This window comes from Antechinus flavipes, chromosome 3, assembly GCF_016432865.1.
Source record: "Antechinus flavipes isolate AdamAnt ecotype Samford, QLD, Australia chromosome 3, AdamAnt_v2, whole genome shotgun sequence".
In the NCBI taxonomy this organism is placed as follows: Eukaryota; Metazoa; Chordata; class Mammalia; order Dasyuromorphia; family Dasyuridae; genus Antechinus; species Antechinus flavipes.
The window spans coordinates 272995463-273008622 of record NC_067400.1 but is presented as its reverse complement, the minus strand read 5'-3'; the positions used below and the strand labels follow the sequence as shown (position 1 = coordinate 273008622).

The 13160-nt window shown below is 34.8% G+C and overlaps 1 protein-coding gene and 1 long non-coding RNA gene across 2 annotated transcripts in view; one reads left to right on the top strand and one right to left on the bottom strand.

The window, feature by feature from the left end:
* LOC127557908 (uncharacterized) overlaps positions 1 to 700 on the bottom strand; it is a 43006-nt gene extending 42306 nt beyond the window's left edge. Inside the window, exon 1 of the long non-coding RNA XR_007952654.1 lies at positions 583 to 700. This is a non-coding gene — a long non-coding RNA (uncharacterized LOC127557908). The remainder of the gene's footprint in view (positions 1 to 582) is intronic.
* A 7424-nt stretch (positions 701 to 8124) lies between these two features.
* LOC127557167 (uncharacterized) lies at positions 8125 to 12399 on the top strand. Its single transcript, XM_051990595.1, has 2 exons — positions 8125 to 8333; positions 10518 to 12399. The coding sequence occupies exon 2, from the start codon at positions 10639 to 10641 to the stop codon at positions 12397 to 12399; it is 1761 nt and encodes a 586-aa protein (XP_051846555.1). The 5' UTR covers positions 8125 to 8333; positions 10518 to 10638.
* Positions 12400 to 13160: the final 761 nt, after the last annotated feature.

The window sequence follows — 13160 nt, the reverse complement described above, 5'->3', positions numbered from 1 at the left end:
GTGACAATTTTGAAGGACTTATGATGAAAATATTATCTATTTCCAGCATGTATGCTTTACTCAGTATATACTTGGAATTTTATTTTTAATGTTTTTATTTATTTGTTTTAAATACAAAATATTGCATAATTTGTCAAATAAAATAAAATAAAAATACAAAAACATACTCATGTATCCAGTAGAACATGAGAGGATTCTAAGTTTTTAACAATAAATTTCCATTTAAAGAAATCATATATAATAAAGGATTGTATTCAGAATAGTCCGTTTGTTTGAAGTTTTATTTTGTTCTCCCCTGTGCATTTTTTTTTACTTTTTTCTTTTCCTTCTTTCCTCCTCCCTCCTTCCCAAGCAGGCTACGACTAAATAAGGATAAATATATCATACATACATATACATTAATAGCTGGGCTTGGCATTCCTAATCAGCATAGGATCTCTCAGTCTTCCTGGACTGAGGCCCCCAACTCCCCACACTGTCCAAGAAGCGAAAATTCCTGTGGCTGAGGCTAAGGCTACCTCCCAGTCCAGCATTATTTCAGTGGAATTAGCCTAGAAATATTTATACTTCATGAGGCCTAACCTCCATCCTGGGATCTTTCTTTATATCTTCAGTTGTCTCAAGAGAATCCCTGTTTTGTTATAGCTCTTATTCAGGTCCTACTTTCACCTTTAGTGGTCACTTGATTCACCCAACTCTCATCTTTGTCTCCAAGAGTCATAGCCTGCTCATTAGTCATCCCCTACTAAGCCTTGTAGAACAATGGGCTGAACCAAGTTGAGAATAGGCAAGGGGTATCTCTACCACAAGCATGTGAAGACTTACTTCCTCCAGCAGAATATTAAAATGAAGCAGCTGAAACAGTCTCTTCTTGGTGAATTGATCTTGGTCAGACATCAAAGAACTTCTTGACCTTTGGACTTTGGTGATTGTAGAAGAAAGAGTGAAGCAGACGTCATGCAACATTGCCACACTGAAACTGTATTTATGAAAAATCAAAAGATAGCACCCCTAATATTTTACCATTTTGCCCTACTTCAAAGTCCTGTGGAAAGAGACAAATGACAAAGTAGCAGATGCAGATACAGTGAGAGTTGTAGTCACAAATCTCAATAGAAGCAGTCTGAGCCATGGAATTATCTTCCCTCTGGATTAAAGCAGCCATGCAATTAGGCAATCCCCATGGGTGTTTTAGCAGGTTTTTTTTAAATGTCCATACGGCTCATCTCCAGCATAATAAGGGGGATATAAAAGGGTGCCTTAAAAATTGTCTGATTCACCCAACTCTGCCCTACTTGCTGCAGCAGGTGAGGGATCCTATGATGTGGTTGAAGCACCCCAAAAAGGTGCAAAAGCTTTGGAGATGATTCCACTCATCATTGGCACACTTAAAGACTACACAAAATCTAGTAGACTTAAAAGATAAACTGCTCTTATGAGAGAGCTCAGAAGATATCACATCCAAATAGCAACCCTGAGTGAAATAACACTGGCAAATGAAAGCCAGTTTCCTGAAGTCAAAGCTGGATACACATTTTTGGAGTGTGTGCTGTGATAGAAAGCTGAGGCTGGCATAGGTTTTGCAATCAAAAAAAAATCATACAATATTGTATGAATCTCCAAAGCAATGAATGACAGTCTCATGACAACGATAGTTGCTACTTGCAGGGAAATACCATACTACCATTATATACTTCCACCATGATAAACCCTGATGAGGTTAAAAAAAAAAAAAAAGACTTTACAAAGACCTGGAAACTTTCATCATCAATGTGCCAAAAGAGGAAAAGAGGACAAGTTTATAATTTGGGGCGACTTTAATGCTGGAATAGACACACAGTATCCAACATGACAGAGTCCTTGGGAGGAATGAGGTTGGAAATAGCAACATTAATAGTCCCTTACTGCTGAAGATTTGTATGTCATGACCTTCTCATCACCATCTACACCACTGCAGGAAACATTAGCATTTAATGAACTGTGTCATTGTAAGTAGAAGAATCAGATAGGATATGAGAATGGTGAAGGCTATGTGTGTGGTGCAGAGTGCTGGTCTGATCATAGATTTCCAAGATAAACATTCACATGCAACAAAAGTGGCATCCCTAAGACAAGATGAGGACTTAATGATAACATATCAGAATGCTTTCCCAAGTTTGGACAGTTTGTTGCTAATTTGGAGGGAAAGCTGAGCCAACACACAATTGACAACAATGGAACAGCTTGTAGAGATTTGTTGTATAGTACCGCGTTTACTCATCTGGGCCAGAACATTTGCAAACATCCCAGATTGGTTTGAGGACAATGATAGGTAAGTTAAAAAGCTACTAAATGAAAAATAAGAAGTTAAGAAGTAAGTTAAGAAGCTACTAAATGAACTCCATAGTGTTTACCAACAAGATATAAGAAAATGTTTTTCTCTACCAAAAGTAAAATGGAAGCAAAACTTAGAGATATACAAGATTCTTGGCTCAATAAGAGGGCAGATGAAATTCATTTTACACAGATTATAACAATCCAATTATGATTCTTTGTAGGTTATTTATGGGCCAAACACCTATGTTATATATATCTCAACAATTCAGTACTTATGGTAGTGATAAGAACATGATTCTATAAAGATGGACTGAACATTTTCATATTGCCCCTCTGAAGACCATCATCAATCCATGCTGAAGCCAAAATCATATATCTTTAGTCTTTCTAGCCAAACTTTCAAATGAACAACAGATGGTAGGTTTTTTATTCTTTTAAATAGTACTTTATTTTTCCAAATTACTAAGACAATTTTTAATATTCTTTTTAAAATAAAATTTTAATAAATTTTTAAAAGAAAATAAAATTACCCAAATTTTCTCCATTTTTCTTCTCTCCTATATAAATTGGTAAAGAATTTGATATAGGTTATATATGTACCATTAATATAAAACATTTCTACATTATTCATGTTATAAATGAACAGAACAAAAGAAAATATTAATATAATATGCTTTGTCTTGTATTCAAATTCCATCAGTTCTTTCTCTGGGTGTGAACAGCATTTTCCAACATGAGTTTTTTGGAACTATCTTGAATCATTGTGTTGGCTGAGAAGAATCAAGCAAATCATAGTTCATCATCACAGTGTTATTATTGCATACATTGTTCTGGTTCTGCTAACTTCGTTTTGAATCAGTTTATGTAAGCCTTTCCAAGTTTTTTCTGAAATTTACCTGTTTGAATTTCTTATAGCACAATAGTATTCCAGTATATCTATATATCATAGGTTAATCAGTTATTTCTCAATTCATGGTCATCTACTGAGAGCCAGTTAGGGCTTCAGAAAGGATTGAAAAAAGTTAATGGGGTTTTTGATGCTTGACAACCCCAGGAGAAATACCAAGAGCAGAACAGAGGTCTTAACACAATATTTGTCAAACTAATCAAGTCTTCTAATACTATCAATCATGAGGGCTTGCAGAAAATTATGGCAAAATTTGTAGCTTGGAGAAGTTTATTCATAGTGTACATTGGTTACATGACAGTACCCTTACACAACAGACAATACTCCAGCATTTTTCTATTCACCAATGGAATAAAGCAGGGCTGTATTCTTGCTCCCATGCTTTTTTAGCATGATCTTTTTAGTAATGTTGAATGCCTTCAACAGAGATGAAAATGGCATCAAGGTCAGCTACTGCACTGACAATAAGTCATTTAACTTGAAAAGTCTATAATCCAAGGCTAAAGTGGAAAGAGTGAATGTGTGAATTTCTGTTTTCAGATGACAGCATTCAATGCAAACTCTGAGGCAGAGATATGGCTCAACTTTCTGTTGTTTGTGCTAATTTTGGACTAACAACTAACACCAAAAAAATAGTTCTCCACCAAGCTAGCACCACACCATCCATACATGACACCTCTATTATAGTAAATGGAACAATTCTGAATGCTTTGAATAAGTTCACTTACCTTGGCAGTGTTCTTTCCATGAAAGTACAAATAGATGATGAGGTTGATGCATACATTGTCAGAGCTAAATCAATATTAAGGAAATTGTGAGAGAGAAGATGTATTAGATTTTCTACCAAACTAAAGGATTGCAGAACCATTGTGCTAGCCTCATTGTAGTCTATCTGTACAATCTGGACAGTCTACCAGTGCCATGCCAGAAAATTGAACTGTTTCTATTTGAATTGACTTAGAAAGATTCTGAAGGTTAACTGGAAAGATAAGACCTGGCTAGGTCCTTTCTTGAGGTGAACAGTCAAGCATTTAAACTCTATTGAGCCATGTTATTCAAATGCCAAAAACATGCTTGCCTAAAAGACTATTATAATCAGTTCACACAAGGCAAGTGCTCACATGGAGCTCAAAAGAAGCAATACAAGAATTCTCAAGGTCTTTCTGAAAAAGTTTGGAATAGATTCGGGAGGCCCTGTATTGTACTCTTTTTGAATGAAGCAGAATTGCAGTAACTCAAAAAAATGTGAGATGCACAAATTTAGAAACATCTCCACTTCAGATGTTCATGTGTCCAATCTGTGTTTAAGCATTTTAAACTCATATTGGTCTGACTTGATTGGTCTGACATTTGGTCACACTGTCCTTGACCTCAAACATAGTGATATTGTTTTGAACCTCTTTGAATTAAAGACAACAACCAATCAACAACTATTTGAGAATGGCCTTTATCAGAGAAACTTGCTGATATTACTTCAATGTCTATGGTAGCTCTTAGCAAAATTACTCCTTTTAATGAGGTCTATTTTTGCTTTTGCTTTGCCTGAGCTTATGATTATTACTCCTGTCTTTTTGTTGTTGTTGTTGTTGTTTTTGGTTCAGCTGAAACTGCTTTAAACTTTTATTTAATTCTTGGTGTGTCTTTGTCTTTTAAATATCTTGTATACAGCATATTGATTGGTTCTGATTTATAATCAATTTTGCTATCTACTTTCATTTTATGGATTAATTTATCCCTTTCACATTCACAGTTATTATTACTGTGTATTTTTCTCTATCTCATTTTTTTCTTTTTCTTCTTTTTTCTCTTTTTATCTTATCTGTTCTCCAAGTCTATTTTGCTTTTAACTACTTTGTCCCTTTATCAGTCCCAGTTCTTTTATCATCTCCTCTCTTTCTCTTATCCATTTCTCTTCCTATTTCCCTATTAGTAAATTACCTTTTAGTATGTACTGTTTGCATTTTTGTTTTTCTTCCTGGGTTATTTTTACCTTCATGTGCAACAAGAGAACTGTTCAGTTCTGCACACATATATTGTATCTATTGTGCCATATTTAACATGTATAGGACTGCTTGCCATCTGGGGGAGCGAGTGGAGGGAGGGAGGGGAAAAGTCAGAACAGAAGTGAGTGCAGGGGATAATGTAAAAAATTACCCAGGCATGGGTCCTGTGAATAAAAAGTTATAATTATGAAAAAGTCATAACCAGGTCAAATGCTATGGCTTATGATCTATATCTATATTCTCTAGTCACATAAATCAAAAAGCATTTCATTTGATTAAATAAAGTCATTTCATAGATTCAAAAAAAATTACATTTCAGTATACTAATGACTAATATATATATTCTCTTTTCTCTTAACCAATTCTAATCAGAGTGAAGCTCAAGTATTAAATGCCATCTATCTCCCCTTATTTTGTCCTCCACTCCTTGCTGCTTTTTAATGTTAAAAATTTTCCGCATTCTACCTCTTCCTATACCCTTCTTCTAGTGAATCCCTCTTTTCTCACTCCTTCATTTTTTTTAAGATTATTTCCACATAATCAACACATTCATGACATATAAATTCCTTTTAATTGTACTAATAATGATGAAGTTCTTCGGAGTTATATGTACTATCTTTTCATATGGGAATATAAATAATTTAACTTTGCTGATTACTCTTTATTAATTTATGCACTAGCATGTATACATTTTTATGTTTCTCTTGAATTTCTTCAAATTTTGTATTCAGCTCTTTTTTTAATTGGAAATGCTTGGAAGTCCTTTATTTCTTTAAATATCCATTCCCCACCCCCAAAGGATTATGCTTAGCTTTGTTAGATAGCTTATTCTTGATTGCAATACTAGCTCCTTTGCTTTCCATAATATCATCTCCCAAACCCTGTGCTATTTTTAACACTGAAACTGTTAAGTCTTGTGTTATCCTTACTGTGGTCCCTTAATATTTGAATTGTACCTTTCTGCCTATTTAAAATATTTTTTCTTTTACCCAAGAACTCTGGAATTTGATTAAAATATTCATCAAAGTTTTCATTTTGGATCTCTTTCAGACAATGATTGATGGATTCTTTCCTTTTTACTCTCTGGATCTAAAATATCAGTGCAGTTTTGACAATTTTTAAAAAATATGATGTCTAAACTCTTTCTTTGATCATGTTTTTCAGATCATTTGATAATATTTTAATACCTCTCTTTTCCAGGTCAGTTGTTTTTCCAGTAAGATAGTTCACATTTTCTTCCCCTTCCCCATCCTTTTGACTTTGTTTTATTTTTTCTTAATGTTTCACTAAATCATTACTTCCACTGGCTTAATTCTAATTTTTAAGGATAGTTTTCTTCAGCAAACTTTTATACTTCTTTTTTTTATATTACCTCAAAGAGAGGTATTAAAGAATTAATGGGAAATTTTAAGGGAAATGTTAAGAAAGTTCCTCTGGGTTGCCTCTAATTTGCCATTTTGGCTCCACTGGTACCCTCCTACTCATTTCTTATGCACAATACTATTCCATCACAAGCATATACCACAACTTCTTCAGTAATTCCTCAATTTGTGATCTTCCCCTCAATTTTAATTTTTTACTATAACAAAAAAACCTGTTATAAATTTCTTTGTCCATGTAGATAGTTTCCTCTTTCTTTGTTCTCTTTGGGATAGACCTAGCAATGATATTGCTGGACCAAAGATAAATATGTTTTCTAGTCCTTTGGACATAGCTCCAAATTAATGAAATCAATTTTTACAAAATTTTGATAACCATGTTTTAATATAATTTATTTCCATAGAAAGGCAATGTATCTCATTTTAATGCACTTGAAAACATTATTCTGAGAAGGGTTCCCTAGCTTTCTATAGATATGTCTATACCCAAAGAAATTACAAAGGATTAAGGACCTTTGCTAATCAAAAGGACTCACAACTTCAGTGTCATCCCTCATTTCTCATGTTCTTTTCTATCCCAGTTGCCAAAATTTACAGTTTCTATCTTGGCATCTGTTACATCCAAACCTTATACCTTGTACCTTTAAGGCAGGGAGTCCTGTATTTAAATGTCTCCTCAGAAACTTGTTAGCTATGTGAATACTGTTTAATTCCATCACCTCTTTGAGCTCCATTTTCCTCAGGCTGATAAATGAAGTGATTAGATTTGTATCTCTAATTCTATAGTCTTATGAACTTTGTAAGATTCAGTTCAAACATCACATAAATCTTGATCACCCTAGTGGGTGATCTTTTCCACTTTACCCATATCAAAATTATCTATTTTTCATTATAACTATGATATTTTCAGTAAAACAATAAACTTTTTGAGTGTGGGGATGCTGCTGTTTCTGCAAACCTTCATTTCCTGCAATATCAAATACAGTATACACTTAATAAATGTTTGTAATTAATTTGAATGATTGCCAATTATTCCCAATGTTATTTTATATATTTTAAAAGGACTTTAGCTTTAGTGGTATCAATGAAAATTAATGAAATGAAAAGGAAATGAAAATGAAAAATGAAAAAAATAGTGCCCTTCAGATTCCAACAATGGCTTATTGGAGAAATAATGAATTAGCCTGGAGAAATAAACAGAAATAAGCATACAGAGGAAACATGTTTCATTACCTAACACTAGAAAAGCCCAGATTTCAAAGATGATTATGCTGTGGTGCAGCCCTTAGAAAGGATGTAGCAATTTTAAATATATCTAAAATTTGAGGTTGCTTTTCATTCATTTATCATGAAACCCATAAGATAAATACTTAAGTCCCCATTACACCAGGTGACCCCAGGTGACAATGGACAAGTAGTGCTCTGTGATGTCAGACTGATGTGTCAGATCTCCTGTCTGGGTTGGGACCATAGGATTGTTTTAATAAGTGTTTTTAAAAGCACATAGCTCTATATTCCTTGTAACTCTGTATGCAGTCCTCTTAGGAAGAATTATTTATTTCTCTGAAGTAACTAATTTATTGTAATTTTGTTTTTGTTTAATTTATTAGTTAATTAGAGGAGGCTTCTGGTCCCTGAGGCTACTGGAAATTTGAATGATGCAATGGCCTTACATTTGGACATTTAACCTCCTTTGATTTCTTGCTTTTCTTACTCCTGGTACTCCTGGTAAGATTCTTCTTTGGGACTGGGTGAACTGGGAAGTAAGGGAAAGGTCGGGGTAGGGGCAAGAGAGAGTCTAGTTGATCTAAATTTATGTCTGAATTTTGTTGCCTGTTTCTTTCCATTTCTTTTAGTAAATTATGAAAAAATAATCTCAAAATAACATTTCATGTCTTTGAATTGAAAACTTGAACACATACAGGAAAACACTTTTTAAAGACAGGGTTACTGGCAATTGAACCTATAGGCTTATGGGAAATTTTTGCAAAAATATTTGCAACGCTGGTCTTAGGAGCCAAGAAAAGAATATCACAAAACCATCTTAGTGACTTAGATTTGCCCTAAAGAAAACATAAGAAGGCACTTTTCTTACCTTTCTTTGTAGAGATGAGAAATTATAAACGTAAAGCAGTGTATCTCATCTCAGTTTATTTTGACATATTAGTTTTGAAGAGCAAAACAATTTATTTTTTCATTCTTCCTAATAAGTGAGATAGATGGCTTTTAGTGGAAGTAGAGTGAAGAATATTATATTAAATAATATAAAGACAACAGATAATAATAATAAACTATTTTTAAACAGAAACTGAGATCAAGGAGGAAAATGAAAACATCATAGAAATCACTGGAAAACATTTAGGATTTTGCTCTAAAGTTTCATTTTTTATTTTAGAAAAATTGTAATTCTTTCCTTCAATTTATATCTTCACAAAAATTTACATAACATTTCCTTTTTTAAAATTTTAATAAGAGCAAGGGGAATGGATGAGATGAGAGATGGGAATTTGTAAAAGAAAAGAACCACAAAGTCAGTGACTAGCTTCATATATTAGACTCAATAATGTTGAGGGTGGGTAAATAAATACAAACAATAGTCTCTGTTTATTAACAATTCTCCAATATGGGGATGTTAGGAAGTTGCTTTGAAACAGAGGTTCTTAGTCTAGAGTTCCCCAAAAGTTCTATGTTTGGTATTTTTTGGTTAAACTCTTAACTAAAATTTACCATTTCCTTTGATTATTTAAAAAATTATTCTGAAAAGAGGGTCTGTAGGCTTCAGCAGACTGTCAAAATTGGGAGTCCAAAGTGAAAAAAACGTTCCAAGTTTAACGTTTCATTTTTTTTTAAAAGTCATAAAAGGATCATCTTTTCATAGATTTTTTTAAAAATCCAGAATTATTGCCATTCTTTATTAATATCTTACATTTTCAAGGAAATACTTCAGTTAAAAAATGAGGAAAACATTTGGGGCATTTCCAAAAGGGTAGGATCTTTGATTTTTATTTATTTCAACTAGACATTATTCCATCCTATCTCTCTTTGTGGGGTGTGTGTGTGTGTGTGTGTGTGTGTGTGTAAAATACTCTTCCATTTGAATCTGACCCTGTTCTCAGGCCCAATTGGTCCTTTGGAAAGAATGCATTATTCAAGAAATCAGAAAACCTGGGTTCCAGCCCTGTCTTTTGTCACTTATTATCTTATGAGCAAATCTTTTAAATCATCCCACCTTAACATTTTAGGGTTTAAGTTCTGGCTCTTATAATTTAAATATCAGCCATACCTATGATCTTGTGCAAGATTCCATGTGTATCATTTTTCTCATGTATGAGCGAAGGTGACATAGAGGAAAGAGTATTAGTCTAAATCCTAGAAGACTTGAATTCAAATCTGGCCTCAGACTCCTACTAGCTGTGTGACCCTGGGCTCTATTTGCCTCAGTTTTCTCCATTGTAAAGTTGAGATAATAGCAGCACCTTCCTCCCAGGGTTATTATAAGAATCAAATGAGATGATATTTAGCTAAGCACACTGCCTGTCATCATCTACTAGGTGCTATATAAAGGTTAGCTAATTTTGTTGTTATTAATATTATTAATTTTTATAATACCTCTACCTCATAGGTAGTTTTAAGAAAACACATTAAGTATAAAATTTTTGCAGGTCTATAATAATCTCTTTTCATATCTGTCAAATGGAGATAACATGTAGCTTACTAAGAGTACTAAGAATTTCTGGTATAGACCTAACAAAACAGTTTTAGGTAAAGACTTTGAAAAGCTTAGAATGAAATGTAAGGCTCAACTCCTTTTTAATCCCTGACTATTATCTCCTCTCCCTACCCCCATCCCCTTTTTTCAATGGATATGGTAGCTCCTTCCCCTCATTTTCACTGTCTCTTCTTCATCTTCAGCCTTGGTCCTGGTTCCTCAAAAACATGTTTCTTACCAGACCCAGTCAGTGCTGATATCATGTCCACTACATCGGATTACACCATTGTCTGAATTTGGTTCACTTTACCTCCAGGCTGACCAATGGCTTACTTTAAACATCAGATCATCACTATTAAGTCCTCTCCTCATCACTTGAATGATCGCTCCCAATTAACAGACTCTGGGCTTCAGGAAAAAGCTGTGCCCCTTGTGAGTAAGAAGAAGACAAATAAATTATCCCAGCAAACCAACCTTGAAAAACATTCTGGTTTGCTCTTCAGGAGTAGGACTCCACGCAGTGGAATTCTGTACCCTAGGGATCACCAGGCCAACATAGTAACCTTAAGGCCTTATAGCAGTAAGGTCAGGGCCAGAGATGGGCCAGCAATCTCCAATCGCAAGACGGAGCCAAATCCCAGTCCCTCAAAAGCATGGAAGGTAACATCAGAGTTACGAGGTAAAAAGCTGAGCAGGGCCACAGTTACAACAGCACATTTTCCTGATCCTAGCTCCAAGACCACGACTAAGAGACAATCATCAGCTGCTAGGAACCAAGCGTGGAAAAAGTTGCATTCTGAACAACAAGGGAAACAAAATTTGGGTTCCAATGAGCAAATCAAACTCAAAGTTGCTTCCCAGCACCAGCCTAACAGCCCTAATGACCCATCCACATATCTACTCAATAGATTCCAAAAGATACCAACACCAGATCCTGAAACCAAGACAAAAAAACAATTAATTAAGAGAAGTTGGACAAAGTTTTTCCATGATTACGATAACCAGACCATGATTCCTTTGAGACACCAATGTGAGACAGAGTTTGCCCTGGACCTTGTCTCTGATGATTTACTTCCACTGAACCGCACCTATATAAAATCTGAGGGACCCTTGAGCATATGCATGATCTGTGGATGTCAAAAAACATTTAAGCCTTATATTGTTCCCCGAGCTAAGACTCCACCTTGTCGGGTCTGTTCATCCAGATCTCAATTAATGAAGACTCAGTCGCGCCCTGATGGCCGTAGCCCAATGTCTCTACCAATGCTCGAACACCGCTCAAGGGTTCCACTTCGTCCCAAGGTTCAAGACATACCAGTCCCCAAAAGGTTTCCTTTACATTTAACTGACACTCCAAAAAGACGTTATTACCAGACTAAGGCTACACAGATCTCTGACTACCAAAATGAAGAACAAGACCAGGTCCAAACTAAGCAGAAGAGAAGCGCATCCAGATATGTATGTAATATCAAACCTTATACCATCGAGGGGCAAACTCACAATACAAAATTTGTTGATGACATCATAAGCCCTTTCCCCAGGGAAAAACCAAAAAGTAATTTCTCTAATGAGGTTCGTGTGTGGCAGACGAAAGACTATCCCAGACGTACCCACTGGACTGATCGATATCTGTCTGCTAATGATAACTCTGGGTTAGCTTACTCATGGCTTCCAAAGAATTCTTATCGTGTTGACAGAAAGATCACTGTACCAACATCCTTGCCTAGTCCACAGAAGAAACGTGTCAAATTTCTCGTTGAAATGCCCCAGTCAAAGGACTACCCCAGTTTGGAGAATCAAAGTATCTTTTCTTCTAAACGCAGGCTCTTATACCCTACAGTTTTTCCCTTGTGCTCTTACTCAGAGACTGTACCCCTGGCTCCATTAAAACCCAAACTCACTTGGCTTGACTTCATACGTTACAAATATCGCCAGCGAAATGAGGAGAAAGCATCTCCAAGTCAAAAGTTGTATGAGAGAGAAATGCCCTATACAAGCAGGAACATCATAAGAGAGATGTCAGTGAGACAAAACACATGTCCTATTTCTCTGTTAAAGAAATTTGAAAGTAGGATAAACAATTAAAACACAATTTTTTTTTCTTTTGTATATCACTTGATCCCTTGTATGTTGTTGTCTCTTAAGCTTGGGCCTGAACTTATATATTATTTGAAATATGGAGTCAGCACAGCTTTCTTTTCCTTGGGGTTGATAAGAGAAACCAATTATAGATCCTCTTAGTCAATAAGTATATTGATACTTACTATGCGTCATTCACTGTGCTAAGTGTTAGCAATACAAAGTCAATCAATAATTAGCATTCATTAAGTATAAATTGTTTTCCAAGGATTGTATTAAGTACTGGATTTCTAAAAAAAAAAAAAGTTTCTGTTCTTAAAGAACTTACAGTCTAATGAGGCAATAAGTGAACAACCATGTATCAAATATGGATAGTTGAATGTTGGTTGATAGATATATAGATATATAAATATATGCATTCATTTTGTTCCAAGAATTAAACATAAAATACCAGGGGCCTGAACTATATGTGTGTGTGTAAGTATATGTATATGTATATATGTATGTATATGTGTGTTCGTGTGTATATGTATGTATATAATGTGTGTGTATAATTTGCAGGAAAAGATGATTTGGAGCAATTGTCTATGACTTTAAATGCAAAACAGGAGAGGTTGAATTTTATCCTAGAATCTTCTGGTAGCCAGTCCTGTATTCAATAGAATATTCACAACTGTATTTTTTGTAATAGTAGTCAGACAGTTAAAAAAGCATTAAGGAACTATTGTGGGCCAAGCCTTGTGCTAAGTGCTGAGAATACAAAGAAA

Coding starts and splice junctions, on each gene's coding strand:
- LOC127557167 (XM_051990595.1), top strand. CDS start 10,639: ATGGCTTACTTTAAACATCAGATCATCACTATTAAGTCCTCTCCTCAT.